Source organism: Clupea harengus, unplaced genomic scaffold (genome assembly GCF_900700415.2).
Source record: "Clupea harengus unplaced genomic scaffold, Ch_v2.0.2, whole genome shotgun sequence".
In the NCBI taxonomy this organism is placed as follows: domain Eukaryota; kingdom Metazoa; phylum Chordata; class Actinopteri; order Clupeiformes; family Clupeidae; genus Clupea; species Clupea harengus.
In genome coordinates, this window is record NW_024879981.1 from 1 (window position 1) to 22,337 (window position 22,337).

Below are 22,337 nucleotides of genomic sequence, written 5' to 3' on the forward strand. Positions count from 1 at the left end.
ACAGTTTGGTGGCTCTTAAAAGAGCCTTTTGGTTTCTGAATAAAAATGTTACTTAAGCACGCTCTCCACGGATGCGACGAGCCAGCTGGATGTCCTTGGGCATGATGGTGACCCTCTTGGCGTGGATGGCGCACAGGTTGGTGTCCTCGAACAGACCGACCAGGTAAGCCTCGCTGGCCTCCTGAAGAGCCATGACGGCAGAGCTCTGGAAGCGCAGGTCGGTCTTGAAGTCCTGAGCGATCTCTCTGACCAGACGCTGGAAGGGCAGCTTGCGGATCAGCAGCTCAGTGGACTTCTGGTACCGACGGATCTCTCTCAGAGCCACGGTACCGGGCCTGTAACGATGGGGCTTCTTCACACCACCGGTGGCTGGGGCGCTTTTGCGGGCAGCCTTGGTAGCGAGCTGCTTCCTTGGGGCTTTGCCTCCGGTGGATTTACGGGCGGTCTGCTTGGTTCTTGCCATGATGTTCAACGACTTCGAAGTACTGCGAGCAGTGTGAATTTTGTTGACTCAAAGTGGCGATTTATACCGTCGAGCACATACTGCTCTCCAGCGATTGGGTCATAGTCATGAGCGTGCGGGACGATCATTGGTCAGAACAGGAAGGCGCCCAAGTAAACCCAACCCACAAGCTCGCGAATCTGTATGCTTTGTTTTTTCACTTCCGGTTCACTCTAACCAAAATCCCACATCATTACTAAGTGTATGTAAACTCTCTTTTGTTTAATAACTAAACGTCCTAAAACATTTAACTCGAATTGTAATGTGTACTAATAAACATGTGTACTTTAAAAAATATTATTGGTTTGTGCCGCCCCGTGTAAATATCGTTCCTTCTGGAACGATGACGTTTTGGTGCCATGACAACGAATAATAACCTATTTGTGAGCATAAACTGTTTTACAAAAGCCTCAAGAGATATCCAATAAGATTGCATGATTTGTGAATCCGTCTTATTGATTGGCTAGTCCCACGTGGTGTATCAAATCAAGCCACGCTTCTTTGAGGTTAGAAACAAACATGGCATCGGCGAGTAAACGACCACGCAGCGAGCAACAGCGATTTCCCCCACAAGAAGTAGTCGTTTTTATTATGAACGATGAGAGTGATGAAGAAAGTAGTGTAGATTCAGAGGTTGGTGGGCTTTCTAGTGGAGAAGAGTTCGAATTGAACCAAGGATTGGAAGGAGAAAGCGCAGGAGAAAATGACTCCGACTCTGTTTCTGCCATGAGGTAAGTTTCATGGTAAATACACACACCCAAGAAGTGCACTGAAATACATGCTTTCCTCATTTGTTTCTCGGAGTAAATAATAAACGTGATCAGTTTGTGTTCGGCTCTCAACTTGGCTAGATTTGTAGCTTTATAAGACATTTTTGAGGGCGAACATTTACATGTTTTTTTCTTTTCCCGCGACTCGCTAGTACTCAGCTTGTACTATTAGCAAAGCACATTCTGTTTCCATCTTGGTGTTTGAAAGGCATAAGCAAGCAGGGACTTACACGAAATTTAGAAGAAAAGGAGTATTTATTTTCCTTTAAACAGATTGTTCTAACCTAATTCATGAACAATTTTGACGGTTACTTATGGTTTCAGTATAGTTATGTCAATATTTCGTTGTTGATTTGAGACATCAAGGTTTTGTGTGCTTGTAATTTCACGTCTGTACAATAATATATATATATATATATATATATATATATATGTATATATATATACGTGTGTGTGTGTGTGTGTGTGTGTGTGTGTGTGTGTGTGTGTGTGTGTGTGTGTGTGTAAAAGAATAATACAAAATGAACTGGTTCTTTTTCTGATCAATTTCTGATTTTCAGCTTAGGTAATGGCGATATTAGCCACGAGGAGAGCAGCGATGAGGGTGCTCCTGAAATTCTGGCAGCCAACCCAAGACCAGCGAGAGGGAGAGGGGCAAGAGGCCGACAAGCCAGGAGAGTCGGACCAGTACAGAATCGGCACACAGGACACGGCAGCTATGATGACCCAGATCACCCAAATCAGCTTCCAGGTTTCTCACCAAGAAGACCTGCTGGCATTCATTTAGAGACACCTGTTCTTAGCGGGACTATGACACGGGCTCTCGATTTTTTCCAGTTATTTTTTTCTGCGCATATCCTTCAGGACATTTGTACTCACACTAACGCTTATGCGAGGCGTGTCATTGAGGAAAAGAAGTCTTATGCTGACAAGAGTGGGACGTGGACTGACACGAGCCCTGGAGAAATAAAGAAGATGATCGCCCTAATCCTCTACTGTGGTCTGGTGGATGTTAGCTCTTTCCATCGATACTGGAGCACGAAGACCCTGTACCACGGGCTTTGGGCCAGGTCTATTATGTCACGGGAGCGGTTCAAGGCCCTGATGGCCATGTTTCATGTCGTGGACCCCAGTGCTGCTGAGGATGGAGATGATAAGCTGAGAAAATTCAGAACTTTCCTCGACCATTTCAAGGAGCGCTGCCAAGCTCTGTATCAGCCCTTTCAAAATGTGGCCGTGGAGGAGCGAATGGTGAAGAGTGAGCTCAGATCTGGAATTAGTCAATATATAAAAAACAAGCCAACTAAATGGGGTCTGAAGATATGGGTGCTAACCGATAGTAGCAATGGCTACACCTGTGATTTTAATGTGTACACCGGAAGAGATGCTGGACGACAACCCAGTGTTCATGGATTGGCGTACGATGTTGTCATGACGCTGATGCAGCCCCTGGTAAATCAAGGATACCACCTTTACTTTGATCATTTTTACACATCAGTTCAGCTGGTGAAGGACTTATTCCGACTCGACATCCCTTCAACAGGAACAGCGGCGGAGGACAGGAGAGGCTTTCCTGACGGAATGAAAGATGGAAAAAAGTGGGCAAAAAAGACGGAGCGAGGAAGTATGAGATGGGAAAGGGACGGAGAGTGTTTAGCGTTACAATGGGTGGATAACAGACCAGTCACCCTTTTATCCTCCATTGAAACCGCTAATAGCTTCGTCACGGTCACACGGAAACAAAAAGTTCAAGATAAGTGGACAAACGTTGAAGTGAAACAGCCGCGAGCCATACAAAATTACAATCACTACATGATTGATGGAGTTGACAGATCTGACCAATTGATGTCAAAAAATAATTCTCTTCTGAAATGTAGGAGGTGGTGGAAGGTGTTGTTTTACCACGTGATTGACATTGCAGTTGTAAACAGTTTTATATTGTTTCAAATACACAGAGCTGCAAATCCAGACAACGATGACCTCAAGCGGCCTACAAAGTTTTCGGTGGCGGAGTACAGAGAGGAGTAGGTCAGGCAGCTGGCAGAGTTCGAGGACTACGGAACACCTCCAGTCTACCGACCCCCCGCTGAACAACAACAAAAAGGGGAATATGAAACGGAGCATATCCCAAAGGTATCTGATTTGAAGCGCAACTGCAAGGTGTGTTATGCTGCTACGGGAGTTGAACTGAAGGTCAGGACGTACTGTGAGGCTCCTCAGTGTCAGGTCTACCTTCACCTAACAAATAAGCTCAATTGCTTCCAGGTATGGCACAGCAACAAGCACAAGCACTGAGACAGGTGCGCTACCCATCCTCTCAAGCACAAGAACATTATTTATATTTTTTGCACTATCCACACCAGCTGCACAAGATCGCTTTCCTCCTGGACACAGACACTGTCAAAATCATTGCACATTACAATAGGGTCAGACCATTTTCCTGTATCTGGAAACACTCTGTGTGGAAATGTTCTCCCTATGTGTATGTATATGTGATTTATGTATGTATGTCGGTGAGGTGTATAAGTGTATATGTGTATAAGCTACTGGATGATCTAAATTTCCCTCGGGATTAATAAAGTATCCATCTATCATCTATCTATCTATGTGTATCGTGAGGTCATCGTTGTCTGGGTTTGCATCTCATTGTTTCCTTGTTCATCAGCCTGGCTCATTGGTATGGCAGTCAGAGTGCATGTTTGGCACCCTGTAGACCCGGGTTCAAGTCCGGGTGGGGTGACTACGTTCTCCCTTCCCTACAAACTGGAATAACATATTTTTATCACACTGAATTATACTGGAACTACATATTTTGAAATGTACATAATGTGGAGGACGCCAGATATTGGGCTGTAATATTTGAGGTTTTGCTCAGATCAAGCTGAAATTTTAGGAAGATATGGCTGATTGAGTATGTTTCAATGTATGTGCATAATTAATAAAAGGTCGCATAAATATATCTTTTTAATGAATTAATTCCATTGAAAAATGAAAAAACTTTGTGCTGTGTTGTACTCCTTACTATTAGCTTTAAAATGAGATATCACACATTAACATATGTTACAAAGTGTTCTTACATCACGGTTTTAATTGGAAGCACCCCTAATCGGTAATTTTGGGGGCTTGTCATCAAAGGGTGAAAGCAAAATCAGGCTAATCCTTAAACTAGTGTAAGTGGTTAATCAAAACCAAATAAATTAAGCACAATAATGAGTAATTTGATGTTGATGTTGAGTTGTATTTATAGTTTAGAATGTGCCGTTTATCAAGGCCTTGTAATAAACTTGTAAACGGGTTATCTATATGAACTTTAATCTTTCTATAACAGACCATTGTTCTTAGTTACACTATGCAACAATTTGAGGTATGGTTTTATAGGCAACTAGTTTTGGTACCATCCTCAAATTCATTTTGATAGCATATGGTCATGTGAAGGACAGATAAACTGTGTCTTCCCCACTAGCCATCCAGGATATGCCCTATTTGATTATGTGTAACGGGCTGGTACACCCTGAAAATATGGAAGAAAAGAAAAGCTTTCACACGCATGACATTGCCAGCTAAACTGCCAAAAGACACCAGTAGTGTGTTAGCAAGCTTCTATCAGTGTCAACTGGGCTGTTGGTGGTGTTTGCAAGGTTTTTACATGCGTTTTAGGTAGTTAGCTTACTAGTTTTTGAACAGAACTCCGTATTGCTGCTTTAAGTGAGAAGAACCGTAACCCTCGAGTTCAAGCTGTAGACTAAATCACACAATCAAGTAAAGAAACATTTCCGACGATGGGGGAAGGACTGTTAAGGATAGTGTTATTTTTACGATTAGCCAACCATATCTTTTTCAAATGAATTGAGGGTATTTGGTCATGTAAGGCACTTAGTGGTGATGTTTGTTTCACCGAAAATTATAAAGAAACAAATTTGGAACGCTTTCAGATGATGAAGTGGGTGGCTCTTAAAAGAGCCTTTTGGTCGATGCCGAGCAGCGGTCACTTTACTTGGATTTCTCGGTCTTCTTGGGCAACAGCACTGCCTGGATGTTGGGCAGCACACCACCCTGAGCGATGGTCACTCCGCCGAGCAGCTTGTTCAACTCCTCGTCGTTGCGCACAGCCAGCTGCAGATGGCGGGGAATGATACGACTCTTCTTGTTGTCACGGGCAGCGTTGCCGGCCAACTCCAGGATCTCAGCGGTCAGATACTCGAGCACGGCAGCCATGTAGACCGGAGCTCCAGCTCCAACACGATGGGCATAGTTGCCCTTGCGGAGCAGCCTGTGAACTCGACCCACGGGGAACTGGAGTCCAGCCCTGGATGAACGTGTCTTGGCCTTTGCCCTCGCCTTTCCTCCGGTTTTACCTCTTCCACTCATGTTTCAAAGACTTGGTATGCTGACAAGTTGAGACTAGTTCTCAGATGCAAGTGAGGGGTTCTTATACTCGCCCAAGGATATTCCTTTTGCTGGCAAGCGATAGCTAAGAGCCAATCAGAAGGCGACTAGATTGCGACCATTCTGCAGTCCTCTCAAAGGTCCTCTTTCCTGCTAAAAGAACACCGAGCACGCACCAAAATCCTCATACTGATTTTCTTACTTGTGAAAAACAGAGAATGTCTGGAAGAGGAAAAGGCGGGAAAGGTCTTGGAAAAGGAGGCGCCAAGCGTCATCGCAAGGTTCTCCGTGATAACATCCAGGGAATCACAAAGCCCGCCATCCGCCGCCTGGCTCGCCGTGGTGGTGTGAAGCGAATCTCCGGCCTCATCTACGAGGAGACTCGTGGTGTGCTGAAGGTGTTCCTGGAGAATGTGATCCGTGATGCCGTCACCTACACCGAGCACGCCAAGAGAAAGACCGTCACCGCCATGGATGTGGTCTATGCTCTGAAGCGTCAGGGCCGCACTTTGTACGGCTTCGGCGGTTAAAGTGTACTCTACATTACCCAACCAAAAGGCTCTTTTAAGAGCCACCCATTTCTTCCCTGAAAGTGGTTTTCCATGTTCTGTGAACATTTGTGTTTATAAATATTATGGAAGAAGCATGTACTTAGTGTGTCAGTGCCTCCTTTACAGCAATCTCTAGTCTTGCAGATACATTGCGTACATTTGATGGATTTTAAGCGTCGTGAAGGTATTGACTTGTAGTTTGAATACAGCTTTTGTGGTAGATTAACCATGTCGCAGTTCTGTCCCTGTCATCATCACTATATTCTTGCCGACAATGAAATTCACAGGTGCAAACTAGTCACCTTTCGGCGAAATTCGCCGTCAAAATAGGTAGCGTTGGTACACTGCAAGAACGTTGCAGGCTATCTAGCGTAGGCTAACGTGCTAGCTAATGTTTCGACAGTTGGCTGACCGGTGCCTCGCAAGTCACATCAACCATTATTGCTGGTTACATTAACGGTGTTATCGGATAGTACAGTGTCTATTTCTCGATAACTTTTGAAAGATCTAGGCGAGAAAACTCCCAAAAATGTACTTTACATACAAGATACGGCCGTCAGCGTTTAGCTGCTAATAAGCTACATATAACGTTAGCATGCTGATATGAATTATATGGTGTGTCTGTAGAACATGAGTTGTCAACATAAACAATTGATTGTTGTTTAATTTGCACATGAACATATGTGGGACAAATAACCCACTGTGTATGCCTTGACGTTCATGGCTGGTAGGGCAGTAACTCTTTCAAAGTCAGATTTACAAATATATAAACCCAATAGAGTAGCTTAAATCACCATTCAATTGGCAGCTTGCACATTGACAGCACCCTGAGGGTTTCTACCTTTTCCTATATAATTGTATGAGTTAAATCGCGGAGACTATAACATCAGCTAAATAACTAGCTATCATTTCATGCAAATTGAACTCTTCCATTTAAATCGTTTAAGGTTATTAAAAGTGTCCTTTTGTATATTTGTGTGAGGAAGCTATCTGAAGAAATGCATCTCTCCCCCAAGGTAGTGAACAGGCGGGCGTCTTAAGCGGGTTGTTCCCTTTGAGGTACTTAATGAGGTATTAAATGAATGACAGATGAACACAATATTTTGAGGAACGTGTTAATGTGCGCAAAACGACCTAAATACTTCCATGGTAAATGGAAAGGAAGCTACAAACAGACGTTGGAATGGCGTTCTGTGTAGCCCAATGAGCTGGTGCCATAGATTCGTCCACTTTCTACGAAGTAGCCAATCCCGGTTCGCTTCTGGATATGACGCAGGCGAATAGGGTCGTTTGGATGAAGGTACCACAGTGGCTCATTTGCATACGGTTTTGTATTTATAACGATGATCACGGTGTGAACATTAAACGATATCAACCATTGAAGCAGCAATGCCTGAACCAGCGAAGCCAGCGCCTAAGAAGGGATCCAAGAAAGCCGTAACCAAGACGGCTGCAAAGGGAGGCAAGAAGCGCAGAAAGACCAGGAAGGAGAGCTATGCCATCTACGTGTACAAGGTGTTGAAGCAGGTCCACCCCGATACCGGTATCTCCTCTAAGGCGATGGGCATCATGAACTCTTTCGTGAACGACATCTTCGAGCGCATCGCTGGGGAGTCTTCCCGCCTGGCTCACTACAACAAGAGGTCCACCATCACCTCCAGGGAGATCCAGACCGCAGTGCGTCTGCTTCTGCCCGGTGAGCTGGCCAAGCACGCCGTGTCCGAGGGAACCAAGGCGGTCACCAAGTACACCAGCTCCAAGTAAAATTGACCCTTAATTGACAACCAACGGCTCTTTTAAGAGCCACCCACGTTCTCTGTTAAAAGCTTCCCATCTGCCAATGATATGTTTTAATCGGATGTCTCCAAGGGAGTGAACATATACATCTTAAGGATTCACTACCGCATGGTCGACTTCGTTCAGTGTGACCGATTGTTGGTACACTACATATATATCTTTACTGTGTGATGTCAAGCTTGGCCAATAGAAATCTAGAGCGACGAATGTGTACTACATGATCCTCATCACTGTTGAGCATACATGTCTTAAGACAACATGGCGTAACACTATAGTGAGAAACAACCTATTACTTATGACGATTCATCTCTGTTAAATTGTTCGAATCTATTTTTGTGTGTCAGTTAACCTGCATATGTTTCCATGAGATTACTTTGTCTAACGTGAGCACTACATTTCCCTCGGGATAAATAAAGTGTCCATCCACTAATAGTGTGCTTGAATAGGTTATTGTCAGATGCTTCTGTAAAACTAAGTCATTTTAAGAGTAAAAACAAACCTATTATTGAACCAGTGCAGGTCGCACAGTAAACAAACATAATAAACATTAATGCAAAGAGTTACAGAGAATTCTGCCTGAATAGTGTGGTTTTCAAACAATCTCTATCTGACTGGTGTGTAGAGATGTACAGAACAAGATAATCTCAACATATACAAGCTGCATTGTTATGTCTACAAATCAGTATCATTACAATAATAAAATATACACCATCTTCACTCACTCAGCAGGTTCACAGCCCTCTCTGACAAGGCTCCCTCTGGTGGCGATATTTATGTACTGCAGCTGAGTTGCATTTTTAAATCCCCGTTTGGAACTCTGTTCTCTACAGACAGTCTCCCTCTTGTGGCAGCAGTGGGGTAAGACAGCCCGTCCGCGCCAGTAAAACGAGAGAGTGGCAGTTCCCAGTGAGAAGCTACTGCACTTTTGCCCTCTAGTGGCGCAAATACCACACTTCAGCCTGGTGGCAACTTTAAAACAAACCTCTTCTGAAACTTCCCCTCGGTGTCCACACATGCGTTCTATCGCCAGGCAATATTCAGCTTCGGGGGTTGTATTACAGTTTTTCTCCATTGCTTTGGCTCAACTCTTGAAACAGAAATTACATTCTCAAAGCTCTAAGTGCATTGGGCACAACTACATAGATGACCTTCAAAAGGTCATATCTCACCCAAAACAGTTAATTCAAGCTTCAAAACCAAATCATTTTCTCATATAAATAGTAAGTGCCCCCAAAATGAAAATTTCCTTCTCAATTGCTGTGGCTCATCTCTCGAAAAAAAAAGGACATTCTCAAAGCTTTAAATACATTTGCCAAAATAACCTAGATGGTTTAGCAAAACACTATGGCACACCTGCAAAAGGTCATATCTCTCCCAAAACCCACAACTCATCAGTCAAAACTAATTCCTTTTCTCATACAAATAGTCAGTGCCCCCAAAATGAAAAGTCCCTTTGGCATTGTTTAAACACTGCAGGTCAAAACGTTTAGATGTTTTGTCAGTATGGCAGTGGACCATAGAAATATCCCTCATGTGCACATTTCAATCTTGGCTTAGTCCTTTGACACTGAATGGTTACTGTAGTAGATGTTTTCTTTCCAGAATACTATGTGTATCAAACAGAAAAAAGATTATGTAATTCAAGAGGAGCCAACAAGGTTTCACATCACATACTGTATTGCACTCATACTGCCATGGAAATTGTTACAGTAATTGCCAAACAGAAACAAAAAATGTGTACAGCACAATATACTGTCAAACAATAAGCACATCAAAACTAAAATGATGTATAGCCTACACTACTGTAACAACACATACAGTAGGAAAGTAAAGCAAAGCTGAAGTTTAGTTTTCGTCCTCACTCTCCTGCTCATCCTCGCGCTCATGTCTATCTGGCCACAGATTTTCATCAACATCTCATCTGATGTTCTCACTTGCTATGCAACGGGGGAAGAATCGGCGTGCATGCCACAACCATCCCTTACACTGATCTGCTGTGACATCGACACAAGCAGCATCCATTGCCTGGAGAAGGGACCTCTGGTTTAGAGCCCGATGCTCACAGACCCTCCACCTCCATGCAAAAAAAGACTCCTCGATAGGATTGAGGAATGGGGAGTAAGGTGATAAGAGCACCATCAGCATCCTTGGATGGGCAGTGAACCACGCCCTGATGAGCGGGCCACGGTGGAAGCTAACATTGTCCCACACAATAACAAATGTAGGCAAGTGAGGCCCTACCAAACCCCCTCATGTAGAGGGATAAGATCAGAGTGCAGGCGGTCCAAGAACACCAGGAGCTTCTGGGTGTTGTATGGGCCAAGACTGGGAATGTGGGTGACTACACCATTCTCTGAAATGGCAGTACACATGGTGATGTTGCCCCCGCGCTGGCCTGGGACATCCACCCTTGCTCCTCTTCCTCTTATTCTTCCTCCTCTTCCTCGAGCAGGCAGTTGCTCTTGGTTGTTTCCCTGGCCAGGTGCTTCCATGTTCATAAATTGTACTGAACTTGGTCAAGCTATAGATATTTGATGGAAGCATTTATACTCCTGGATAGGACCTGTCAGCTAACTAAACTTACCGTGTGATTGGTGATCGGATGTGTGAATCTCCCCCTTGAATACTAAAGTTCTAGTTGCACCTGAAAATTAGGCCGATGATCCAAGAGATCCATATTACAGTATATACCATGATGTTTTTCATGGTATTATGTGCCTGAAGGATTTTGACAGTGGAGTGAACTATTGTGCAGGTGATGATGTACACAAGGAAATTATGCCAACATGTTTTGCAGAGAACAACGACTTGACTGAGAAGCAACAGTCAGTTTAGACCAGCAAGATATATTCAATTGGTAATTGGGCTAACTGAAGGCAATTTAAACTAACCATTTGCAAAGATGTGCTAAATCATTTGAAATTTGTGCAAACTGTAGGCAATTGTACTTGTCATTTACAAGAATGTGCTAATACAATTGCAATTTGATTAAAGGAATGAGAAATTCAAATCTGTTGTGAACAAGTGCACAGTGGTTTGGAGGTTTGCACGTGTTGTTTTGAGAATGTAATTTCTGTTTCGTGAAATGAGCCAAAGCAATGGAGAAAAACTGTAATAAAAATCAGTTTGTCTGTGAAGTAGCAAGTTCAGTTGCAGTGCAGCGCTAATATAGCAGATTAGCTTGTGAACTCATGAAAATAATGATAGATGTTGCAGCTGTCACTCAGCAGCTAGCTAACTATTATGTGTTCTCAATGGATGTTCAGTTAAAGTGTTAGCAGCAAGCTAACAATAACGGTCGAGAACTTCACTTAAGACCTAAAATATTCTGTTTGCCCTGACAGCGTTCGTGTAGCATATATACGGCAAACCGAGTCGATGTAGACATATAAAAAGTCGTGTAAACACCTTTATTCACATAAAAGATTACCTAGTAACAGACTCCCGAGAGTCTGCCATCTTGTTTCAGTTGTTTTGATTACTCCCGCCCCTCTGAATAACATTGTCTTCAAAATCACACACACGCCGAACTGATTGGCTTTCGGGTGACTCTCACTTGCATGAAGTTAAAGAATTGCCAACTTTGAGCAGGCAGCATACCGCTCCCATTCAATCCCAACGAGAGCAGCACGATAACGCTAACACCTATGGAGAGGATTACTGCAGCTGAGTTGCATTTTTAAATCCCCGTTTGGAACTCTGTTCTCTACAGACAGTCTCCCTCTTGTGGAGGCAGTGGGGTATGACAGCCCGTCCGCGCCAGTAAAACGAGAAAGTGGCAGTTCACAGTGAGAAGCTATTGCACTTTGGCCCTCTAGTGGCGCAAATACCACACTTCAGCCTGGTGGCAACTTTAAAACAAACCTCTTCTGAAACTTCCCCTTTTCTGTGGACAGCTTCTGTATCTCAGTCATCTCACCTCAGTGCTCAGTGTGTTTACTGGGTTTCTGTGTGAATCAGACACGTAATCCCCTAAACTGGGTCTTTATCCACCTTCAGAGTTGTGTTTTAGAGTGGCTGTACATTAACTGATGACTGCAGAGGTTTGTAATCACCAATAGATTTCCATTCACACTCAGTCTTCAGTAATTCAATTTTATAAGTTAAATTGAGGAGATTTGTAACATCAGCTTGATAACTAGCTGCCATTTCACACAAAGGAGACTCCTTTAAAAAACAAACCTCGTCTGAAACTTCACCTTTTCTGTGGACAGCCTCCCCCTGTTACAGTTTTTTACGATTGGATAAACACTAAAATCAAAAGTATTACACAATTATCAAAACCTTTACTCAAGGAGCAAAACAACGGCTCAGATTTGCACCACTATAAGCACATGTCAACATCACACTTTTTGCAAAACAATACACACAAGTGATTTGCAAAACACTAAACACACTTGAATGCTTTAGACACAGAAGTATATCAAGAGGTCACTTCCTTGCAATTCCAAAACACTCTGTCAAATTACCACACTTATGAGCCTGTCAAATAAACACAGCCATCAAGTGCGCAAACACAGGATTGCTTAATTGTAGACACACCAAACAGGTTTAAGCACTATAGAAATGCAGCAGATGAGTTCATCTGTCTTCACCCGAAATGGAAGAGGAAGAGTGAGGGTGAGAGGGATTCCACGGAGGAGGAGAAGGAGGAAGAAGAAGAGGCGGAGGCCATGCCAGAGGCAGAGGTCGAGGTGGATGTAGAGGAAGAGGAAGACCTGAAGCAGGAGGAAAACGTGCTCAAAGAAGAAGAAGACCAAATGTATCAAATAAACTTGAAAGGAGGACGGGGGCCCATGCAAGAACAAGAGAGAGAGATCATAAACATGGTTTTGGCAAATAATGCTATCAGGCTCAGATAAATTCAAGCCAACATTATCGGTGACCATGCCATTTTCAATACAGTAATGTCCATCAGGTCTCTCAGTCAACACTGGCACACATCCTAAAAAGACATCAGGGTAAAATGGAACAACTTTATTTGTACTGTATTTTCAGTTTTTTTCTGATCTTTTTTTAATGGAATTGTAACCTGTACTGGAAACATCATTTTACGTTTGTCTGATATTTGCTGAGCTTACAGTGTTATGCACACTACTGAAGTAGCATGAAAACTGGGACATGTTTTGCTGTGATTCTCCATGTTGACATGTTGACTGATTTGGGTATATGGAGAGGATTAAATTATATTTTTATCAGTCTGCAGCATTGGTCTTGTGTAGTGTTTGTTGACTTTATTGTATATTTGCACTTTCTCTGTGTACTTTACTTACACTACTGTAATCACTGAGAAGTAGAATTGCTAAAAGTGTTTTAGGTTTATAACAGCAGTGTGTAAGTGGTACAAACAGAATTCAGTCATATGCAACGTGTGTGTTTCATATGGTAACAAAATATTGTTTTGTTAAATTAGTGTATAGTTTTTACAAGAGTGTTTCATTTTGCAATGGATCTGAGGTGTTTTGCTCATTGGGTGTGTGGTTGTGCTAATTGTGCGAGTGAAATGAAAAACAAAACAAAGCAGTCAAAATTGTGTTTAAGCAATCGAGAAAAACTGTAAGTAGGCTTATGCATTTGACATCGGTTTTGAGTCAGCTAAAATACTTTAAAGCAGATATACTCAACATATGCAAGCTGCATTGTTATGTCTACAAATCAGTATCATTATAATAATAACATCATCTTGACTTCTCTCTCAGAAGGTTCACATCTCTCTCTGACAAGTCTTCTCTGGTGGCGACATTTATGTACTGCAGCTGAGTAGCATTTCTATAACCCCGTTTGGAACTCTGTTCTCTACAGACAGTCTCCCTCTTGTGGAGGCAGTGGGGTAAGACAGCGCGTCGGCGCCAGTAAAACGAGAAAGTGGCAGTTCCCATTGAGAAGCTACTGCACTTTTGCCCTCTAGTGGCGCAAATGCCACACTTCAGCCTGGTGGCAACTTTAAAAAATAAACCTCGTCTGAACCTTCCCCTTTTCTGTGGACAGCTTCTGTATCTCACAATGTATCACAGCTTCTGTATCACACAATGTGACGTGTGTCTAAGTGCCGCCATATTTGTGTCCAACACGGACACAGTAGTCTAGCTGTGCGTCGGTCACAACCCACAGAAAGTTAAAATGCCCGGGATGTGTTGTGCTGTTGGATGCGACAACTGTCGCCAAAGAAACCCACATAAAGAATTTTGTTCTATTGCAAAAGATTTAGGGAATGACTGACCTGTTAACTGAAATGCAGCACGTTGATACAATCGTGAATAATTACTGTCTTATTAAAGCTAAACTCTCCTGAGCAAGCTAGAGTGCTAATAGCTAGCGAGCTGTTTTGCCCTTTACTAAAAGCTTTAGCTACAACTCGTTAGCCCATGTTGGCACTCTTAACCACCACTAAAATAACACGGTTGATAATCGCTGTTTGAATTACTTACATGACCTGTGATCACATACATATTTTTTGTCTCCAGATGCCATATCTTGGTGTCGTTCACCCATCCTGCAACTGCATATTGATGGGCATTTGTACTCTTGAAATCTCCGGTGTATGGGGATGGATTATGTACATGATAAATGTAAATGTCGGGAAAAGAACGTTGGGGCAAATGCTTTGTAGACTTTGAGGGACAAAATAAAGTTGAAGTTAATAAATATGGATCGCAGCCAATAATCAATGTCTTTTCCAAATATCGCTGTCCTTCTGTCTCATTTAGATGTGCTATCAGCTACAGCTCTAGCTTGCTCAGGAGAGTTTAGGTTTGATAAGACAGTAATTATTCACGATTGTATCAACGCCAAAAACAAATCCTAAAGGAGACATCGCATAAAAAAGCACATGTTTAGATTTTAGTATGAATAGCAGTGGCGATTTTAGCCCGAAATTTCTGGTGGAGCAATTTTGTATGACGATATGTTCGTTGTCATGAATGTGTTCGCCAGCTAACCAACCACTAGAATTAGAAAATACTACATTTAAAAAAGTCTAAATTTGAAGAAACTATAAACAGAAAACAATACTATTATAATATTATTATTATAATTATTATATTATTACTATATATTATATATGACTACCTAGCTACTATTGGTTACAAAAATCTTATAATTTTTACGTGGCCCTCTGGTTAAACACTGGTCCCTCCTTGGCCCCCCTAGTAAAAATTGTCTAGAACCGCCACTGGTCACCACTTTCATCGGAGGAATGGTTGTCTTCCTCGCTCTCCAGAGCAAGTTCCTCCCGGATCTAGCTTAGAGTACCAGCAACAGAGATGGGTAGCGCCATGTTGTTTCTCCTCAGTCTGTATGTACAGTTTAAGGCTATTAGCTAGCTTAGCATAGCAACTAGACAACCACAGCAACCAGGATACACCGTTATAGCAGCTAGCACTAGCATAGCACAGTTTGCTGCTTAGCCTGGAAGCAAAGTTCAATTTCTCAAAATCAGTTTACCAATAAAAGGCAACATTGGGTTTGATGCTAAGACAGAAAAATGGCCACAATGTATTATTTAGTCTGTACTTTAACTGTTGTTAAAAGTCCAGAATGCCTCTTGAAAGAAAACGGAAAAGGAGGTGGGATTTGGGGTGCAAAGACATACATACGGTAGATATTTAGATGTCTATGATTGTGTGTGTGTGTCGGCTCGGTGGCTGTCACAATCACCCCACCCCTTTCCAGAATATTAGCCACATCACGGGCAACCGAGGACCATGGCGGCAGATGTCGATTGTTTTCATTGGGTGAAGAAACAGGTTGCTCATTTGACAATATACTTTACTATATATATCTTTCGCACACTCCCTGGTTATCATATTGTAAACCCACAATCTCGATTGACAATGCCTGAACCAGCGAAGCCAGCGCCCAAGAAGGGATCCAAGAAAGCCGTGACCAAGACGGCTGTTAAAGGAGGCAAGAAGCGCCGAAAGACCAGGAAGGAGAGTTATGCCATCTACGTGTACAAGGTGCTGAGCAGGTCCACCCCGATACCGGTATCTCCTCTAAGGCGATGGGCATCATGAACTTTCGTGAACGACATCTTCGAGCGCATCGCTGGGGAGTCTTCCCGCCTGGCTCACTACAACAAGAGGTCCACCATCACCTCCAGGGAGATCCAGACCGCAGTGCGTCTGCTTCTGCCCGGTGAACTGGCCAAGCACGCCGTGTCCGAGGGAACAAAGGCCGTCACCAAGTACACCAGCTCCAAGTAAAGCGTTATCTTAACGCTCTCCAACTCAAAGGCTCTTTTAAGAGCCACCCACCTTTTCATGGAAAAGTCAATCCAATGCCTTTCGGCCAAACGGCCCAATTATCCTAGCGCTATTGTCTTATACATTAGGTGTACGCACCTGCGCACTTACGGTGGGCATATTCATTGTTGTGATGTGTATACTCAACTACCTGCTCAACGTTGTCATTCTTCAAAAGATAGTAGCTGGTACTTCCACTAATAGTTACATGTTGCATAAAATTGGTTTGTATTTAAACAAACTCCCCATAAATATGACCGTATTCCTTGCACGTTTGCTTACACACGTGGCTGGAAAGGTTCCCTAATCATTAAGACAAGGCAAATAGTGTTCATCACATGTATTAGTAAACTTTAATAAACGGCCAGTCCCACGCGCACATAGAAGTTTTCAAACTCGGGGGACTTGAACGGGTGGCGGATTAATTGAAGCACAGACACAGAAATATGTCTGGTTAATTTTCCTTTTACAACTAGTTGTAGGTAAGCTCATAGCATGCAGAAGTAAAAGACATTTAATCTAATCCTAACTAAATAGAAAAATCAGAACAAAGCCTTCATAGACGGTTTGGTGGCTCTTAAAAGAGCCTTTTGATTTCTAGAGGGAGAGATTAACTTAAGCACGCTCCCCACGGATGCGACGAGCCAGCTGGATGTCCTTGGGCATGATGGTGACCCTCTTGGCGTGGATGGCGCACAGGTTGGTGTCCTCGAACAGACCGACCAGGTAAGCCTCGCTGGCCTCCTGAAGAGCCATGACGGCAGAGCTCTGGAAGCGCAGGTCGGTCTTGAAGTCCTGAGCGATTTCTCTGACCAGACGCTGGAAGGGCAGCTTGCGGATCAGCAGCTCAGTGGACTTCTGGTAACGACGGATCTCTCTCAGAGCCACGGTACCGGGCCTGTAACGATGGGGCTTCTTCACGCCACCGGTGGCTGGGGCGCTTTTGCGGGCAGCCTTGGTGGCGAGCTGCTTTCTCGGGGCTTTGCCTCCGGTGGATTTACGAGCGGTCTGCTTGGTTCTTGCCATATTGTACAGCTACTCACAAAAAGTGTGTAGGTTTTCTATGTTAGATGTGGCACTTTATACCTTCGAGAACTGACTACTCTCCGGCGATTGGGTGATAGTCATGAGCGTGCGGAGCGATCATTGGCCAGAACGAGAAGGCGCCCAAATTTCAAACAAGTAAACCCAACCCACAAGCGCGCGAATAAATACTTTGTTTTCACTTTAACGGCCGGTTCATTTTCAACTTAAAAATACTTTTACAACATTCACGCCAGAGTATTCAAGAAAATCCTTAACTTACAGTAAACGAATTATAGTAAATCAATAGTTCAATACACGTTTAGACTTGGTTTTATATACCTTCCTGACGAATGTAAATCTTCCTATACCATTGCACCTAACTGAAACAAGGTTTAACGTTAGCCCTCGTGTTTGGGCGCTTAATAGACTAGCTAAATATATTCATGAAGTAAAGGAACAGCTCACATCAAAGGAGTATGATTTCGTTTAGGTTTGTTTTGATTTTATGTTTTTAAATGTAGCAGATGTTTTACAGTTGTGAGTAGTTGAATGGACAGGGTAGGCCTGTCAGGAACAAACACAGCAATATCTGCAGCTGTTTATCGAGCAAATAAAGTGGGTCAGTTAACAGATGCACACGTCTCTTCCTCTCTCCCATTCCCCGTACAGCATCCACTTTGCAATAGTCACCTTTCAAAACATTACATACATCAATTATAAATGACACACAGACTAATGAATATATATGGGTTAGACACAAATACGAAAGACAATATTAAGATTACAGCTATATGGAATATGCCTATAGGATATTTGTAATAAGCATAGAATGAATCATAGAAAAGACAATATATGCATGGAGTAAAATACACAAAATAAAAGGAATTGTTACTCAGACTGATAATTGCGACTACTAAAGCCACAATACAAATTACTCTGATCATATATGTTTATTAATACCATCCATAACCGTCCACAACCACTTACTCGAGCAGTACCATAGCTGGAGACATCATCACTTTCATTCCCACTGGATTGAAATGGAAGACCACTTGGAGAATCATTGGCAAATATATAATAGGTCAGGGGTCTTCATCCTTTTCAGCCCAAGGACCCCTTGGCTGAGAGAGACACTGAGCAGGGACCCCCACCGACCCACATTTACGCCTGATATTCATATATTTTATTTGGAACTAAGTGTCAAAGTCACACACACAACTTACTTAAAACATTGATGCACAAGTGGCATATGATTATATTTTAGAAGGCCTCAGCAATGATAACATGAGAGTAAAAGGAATGTAGTAAAATACGTTTTTATTTAAATCAAATGTAAAAAACATCCTTACAAAAACCTACTTTCAGAGGAACTCAGACTTTGTACACATTGTAAAGATTTCGGAATTAGACATTTGAACCTGGTAAACATAGGTGTTAGCTATACATATGAGTTTAGCATTCAGAAAAGTGTCACACACACACACACACACACACACACACACACACACCCACCCACACTCCCCTACACATGTTCAAACAGAATTACACATCATCTGTAACAGGGGTGCTTTACACAACTCCTTTCAATTTATTCTGTGTATTATTGACATTTTTGTCTCTTACAGTTAGCCATCATTCTGTATTAAATGAGGGAGGGACAAGCAATTGAGACGCTTAAGTATGGATGAAATACAGTACCAGTCAAAAGTTTGGATACACCTTTAATTTTTTTGGGAAGTTTTCTCTTTACTTTTATTATTTTTCTACATTGTAGATTGAAGACATTTAAACTATGAAATAACACACATATGGAATGATGTACTAAACAAAAAAAGTGTTATCTACCATTTAGAAAATAATAAAAGTAAAAAATAAATTCTCAAAAAATGAGAAAGTGTGTCCAAACTTTTGACTGGTACTGTATCTCATACCTAGTGAGAGGCTTGACCCTAGTGAGAGGCACAGAGCGCGTCTATTCTGGGGCAGATGGAGGTTGTGAGGCAGAGTGCCAAATCAGCCTCAGGCTTCAGTCTTGAACTGTATTCGGTCTTCAGGTAAACAAGGGAGGAAAATCCACTTTCACAAAGATGCGTAGTAGCAAAAGGCAAAAAACTCCTCATTGCTTTCGCCGTCAATTGAGGGAAGTCTTTCTGGCAAGAAATCCAGAATTGGACGAGCGGTCTCGTTTCGTACGCATTCCTGCACGTGCTGTCGGTGGAGAGTTCAATGAGCTGGTCTTCCTCCGTCACTGTTAAGTTTGAGCCATCTGCTGCACCATCTTTGAATGGGAACTGTATCCACGTCTTGTCTTTGCGCCACAACTCCGCCTCAGAGAAGTACTCCCCAAACGCATCGTCGAGTGCCTCCAAATGTGAAACGATCGTGTGTGTCAGGTGAGGAGACAGCGCTGCAGATTCACATAACTCTTCCACGCTCGGAAACATGGAAAGAATGCCCTCTCTGACTCGACCCCTCCATCTTCTTATTTTTTTCAGAAAGCCCTCCATCCTGTCGTACAGCTGGTTGACGTGTGCGTCGCGTCCTCCTTGCATAGAGCTGCCGTTCAGTCTGTTCAGCTCACGGTAAAGGTCTGAAAGATACGCGAGCTTGGTAAGCCAGGCGTCGTCGCTGAAACATCCGGCCAGCTCGGCGGAGTCGTCGTGGCACGCAAAAAACCCCCGGAGAGACGCGCGTAACTCGAACACGCGTGACAGCACGGCGCCACACGAGAGCCACCTGACCCCAGAATGACGGAGGAGCGCGGTGTGCTCTTCTCCTTCTCCTGCGGCATCACAGAGCGAGGAAAATAGATGCGTTTGTGAAGCCCTCTTCTCGACAAAATGGACCACTTTCATGACAGTGTCCATGACGTTGGACAATTCACCACTCATGTCTTTGGCCACAAGATTCTCCCGATGAAGCATGCAGTGTGTCCACATCAGTTGGGGCGCTGCATCTTTGACAAGCGCGATAAGTCCACTTTTTAAACCACACGTGGCTCTTGCACCGTCTGTGCACAGTGCGACACATTTTGGCCAAGGTATGTGATGTTCGTGGAAAAAATCGTCGATCGCTCTGAAAATCTCTGAACTTGTCGCACGTCCAGGCAGCTGCTTGCAGAATAGGAATTCCTCCTGCATCTCATCTTGGTCGACAAACCGCACAAACGCTAAAAGCTGAGCTTCGTCTGACACGTCAGTGGACTCGTCTAATTGCAGTGCAAAATAATCGGCCTTCAGGAGTTTCTCTACTAGTTGTGTCCTCACATCGGCCGCCATTTCATCAATACGGCGGGCAATGGTTGCGTCGGACAACGGGATGCTTCTCAGTTTTTCTTCGTACTCCTCATCCTTCCCCAACATTGCTTTGCACATAAGACTTACTGCAGGCAATATCAAGCTTTCCGCAATCGTGTATGGCTGTTTGGTCTGAGCGACACGTAATGCAACCTGATAAGAGGCTTTTAAAGCTGGCTCACTGACTGACTTCTGCCCCCATTTCCGCTTACGGCTATTCACAGGAGGGGTGTTGGCCTCCCCTGGTGCTTCATAATCATCGTCTTGTCCTTCATCACTGAAATAGAAAAGAGATTGTATACTCATTTATTTTCAAACACCAACAAGACATGTTGCTCTCTTACTATCTGTTTCTATGATAATATATGATATATATATTTTTTTTTTTTGCTAACTTGATCGTTTATGACTGAATATTTTAATCTGGAATGTTTCACATTCCACAACTGTAAAACATCTGGTACACTTTTACAACATTTTACTGTATTCTTTATGTAACAGAAAACAAAACAATATTATTATCCAAGTTCATTAGATACAATGTTAGATAAATAGATCCATTTATAAACAATTTACAAAGTGAAAATGTGCCTAAGATCAAGAACAACGGTATAGAATGTGAACAAGTTTGTTATGTTTCCCTCCGCTGATTGCTTCCCCCGAACCATCAAAACCTACTAATATTTTGCTTTTCTGTAATGCAGTACATTAAAAACAATTAAAAGTTGCTCTTTCATATAATGTTGAGGCACAAACATAGAAGTTAAAGCAGGTTCGGTCATTAACACCTGGCTAGTTTCAATCATTTACCCCTGACCAGTTTCGATTCACACCTATCATTCACGTTATAATAGCATACATGAATGACTAACCACAGGGGTAAACTGATTTTAGTGTACGCCGTTTTGCATCACTGGCTGCACCAAGTGCCTATGTTTTACTTATCTTTGCGCCGACAACCACCTCCAAACATCGACAACAAACTTCTAAAGGCTTGTTGTTGTTCCTGGCATGTTAGATATTTAATCGTGGGCCTACTTTAACAGAATGACAGGTTTGATATAAGACAAGTGACTAGATAGCCTACTAGCTGGCTAACTGGCGCGCTAGTCTAGTCTGTTATGCTATTTCCACACGCTACGCCTAGCCAACTGCAGACAGTAGTAGCCTACAATAATTCACTCAACTCAGAGCATAATATGACGTTTTACTCCCTATAAGTTAATCAACACCATGCGTTACAAGAGCCAGTCAAGAAAATACAACTTACTCATCAGGGATATCCTCAACGGGGTCAGGACGAATAATGTCCACGCTGTCGTCACTACTTTCATCGGACGAATGGTTGTCCTCCTCGCTCTCCAGAGCAAGATCCATCGGGCATGGAGCATTAGCAGCAGAAATGGGGAGCGACATGTTGCTTCTCCTCAGTCTGTACGGAAACAAACAACCCACAATGTGGACTGGTTTATATTGGTGAAAATGACCGTTTACTCAGGGTTCCTCGCCACGTCATGCCCCCAGAGCAATCGCCGAATTACCATCTCTTACCATATGACTAGCCCTCGTTTGCTAATGGGTGGGCCATTAGGAGTTAAAACCTCGCTCAGAGACTGAAATGTGCAAGCTCTTGACAAAGTGCTAATTTCCTTTTTGTATACATTATAAAAGTCGAAGTCTTGGGGTTTTCTTTTTATGTCTCTAGGACAAAAAACTCGTGGAGCTTTAAAGGCATATTGACATCAAGAACAACATTTCCCACCAGT

The 22,337-nt window shown here is 43.0% G+C and overlaps 7 protein-coding genes across 7 annotated transcripts; 3 read left to right on the forward strand and 4 right to left on the reverse strand.

Moving 5' to 3' along the window:
* Positions 1 to 31: 31 nt before the first annotated feature.
* On the reverse strand, positions 32 to 490 carry LOC122131038 (histone H3). The gene has a single exon (XM_042705956.1). The coding sequence runs from the start codon at positions 461 to 463 to the stop codon at positions 53 to 55; it is 411 nt and encodes a 136-aa protein (XP_042561890.1). The 5' UTR covers positions 464 to 490; the 3' UTR covers positions 32 to 52.
* A 4,571-nt stretch (positions 491 to 5,061) lies between these two features.
* Positions 5,062 to 5,669, reverse strand: LOC122131039 (histone H2A-like). The gene has a single exon (XM_042705957.1). It carries the CDS (start codon positions 5,638 to 5,640, stop codon positions 5,263 to 5,265), a length of 378 nt encoding a protein of 125 aa, XP_042561891.1. The 5' UTR covers positions 5,641 to 5,669; the 3' UTR covers positions 5,062 to 5,262.
* A 194-nt stretch (positions 5,670 to 5,863) lies between these two features.
* LOC105891697 (histone H4) lies at positions 5,864 to 6,458 on the forward strand. Its single transcript, XM_031562485.2, has one exon. The coding sequence runs from the start codon at positions 5,877 to 5,879 to the stop codon at positions 6,186 to 6,188; it is 312 nt and encodes a 103-aa protein (XP_031418345.1). The 5' UTR covers positions 5,864 to 5,876; the 3' UTR covers positions 6,189 to 6,458.
* A 1,120-nt stretch (positions 6,459 to 7,578) lies between these two features.
* LOC105892247 (histone H2B 1/2-like) lies at positions 7,579 to 8,451 on the forward strand. Its single transcript, XM_012818495.3, has one exon. It carries the CDS (start codon positions 7,599 to 7,601, stop codon positions 7,971 to 7,973), a length of 375 nt encoding a protein of 124 aa, XP_012673949.2. The 5' UTR covers positions 7,579 to 7,598; the 3' UTR covers positions 7,974 to 8,451.
* Positions 8,452 to 15,838: 7,387 nt separating this feature from the next.
* Positions 15,839 to 16,210, forward strand: LOC122131044 (histone H2B 1/2-like). The gene is made up of 2 exons (XM_042705962.1): positions 15,839 to 15,964; positions 16,046 to 16,210. The coding sequence occupies exons 1-2, from the start codon at positions 15,839 to 15,841 to the stop codon at positions 16,208 to 16,210; spliced, it is 291 nt and encodes a 96-aa protein (XP_042561896.1).
* A 624-nt stretch (positions 16,211 to 16,834) lies between these two features.
* Positions 16,835 to 17,522, reverse strand: LOC122131037 (histone H3). The gene has a single exon (XM_042705955.1). It carries the CDS (start codon positions 17,273 to 17,275, stop codon positions 16,865 to 16,867), a length of 411 nt encoding a protein of 136 aa, XP_042561889.1. The 5' UTR covers positions 17,276 to 17,522; the 3' UTR covers positions 16,835 to 16,864.
* A 1,607-nt stretch (positions 17,523 to 19,129) lies between these two features.
* Positions 19,130 to 22,120, reverse strand: LOC122131035 (zinc finger BED domain-containing protein 5-like). Its single transcript, XM_042705953.1, has 2 exons — positions 21,842 to 22,120; positions 19,130 to 20,848 (listed from the first exon to the last, which is right to left on the reverse strand). Exons 1-2 carry the CDS (start codon positions 21,985 to 21,987, stop codon positions 19,225 to 19,227), a joined length of 1,770 nt encoding a protein of 589 aa, XP_042561887.1. The 5' UTR covers positions 21,988 to 22,120; the 3' UTR covers positions 19,130 to 19,224.
* Positions 22,121 to 22,337: the final 217 nt, after the last annotated feature.

What these genes read in the sequence shown, in the direction of transcription:
- LOC122131038 (XM_042705956.1), bottom strand. Translation starts at nt 463, where the DNA reads ATGGCAAGAACCAAGCAGACCGCCCGTAAATCCACCGGAGGCAAAGCC.
- LOC122131039 (XM_042705957.1), bottom strand. Translation starts at nt 5,640, where the DNA reads ATGAGTGGAAGAGGTAAAACCGGAGGAAAGGCGAGGGCAAAGGCCAAG.
- LOC105891697 (XM_031562485.2), top strand. Translation starts at nt 5,877, where the DNA reads ATGTCTGGAAGAGGAAAAGGCGGGAAAGGTCTTGGAAAAGGAGGCGCC.
- LOC105892247 (XM_012818495.3), top strand. Translation starts at nt 7,599, where the DNA reads ATGCCTGAACCAGCGAAGCCAGCGCCTAAGAAGGGATCCAAGAAAGCC.
- LOC122131044 (XM_042705962.1), top strand. Translation starts at nt 15,839, where the DNA reads ATGCCTGAACCAGCGAAGCCAGCGCCCAAGAAGGGATCCAAGAAAGCC. An exon ending in ATGCCATCTACGTGTACAAG is followed by an intron (nt 15,965 to 16,045) that starts GTGCTGAGCAGG and finishes GACATCTTCGAG; the next exon opens with CGCATCGCTGGGGAGTCTTC.
- LOC122131037 (XM_042705955.1), bottom strand. Translation starts at nt 17,275, where the DNA reads ATGGCAAGAACCAAGCAGACCGCTCGTAAATCCACCGGAGGCAAAGCC.
- LOC122131035 (XM_042705953.1), bottom strand. Translation starts at nt 21,987, where the DNA reads ATGTCGCTCCCCATTTCTGCTGCTAATGCTCCATGCCCGATGGATCTT. An exon ending in GTTGAGGATATCCCTGATGA is followed by an intron (nt 20,849 to 21,841) that starts GTAAGTTGTATT and finishes TTTCTATTTCAG; the next exon opens with TGATGAAGGACAAGACGATG.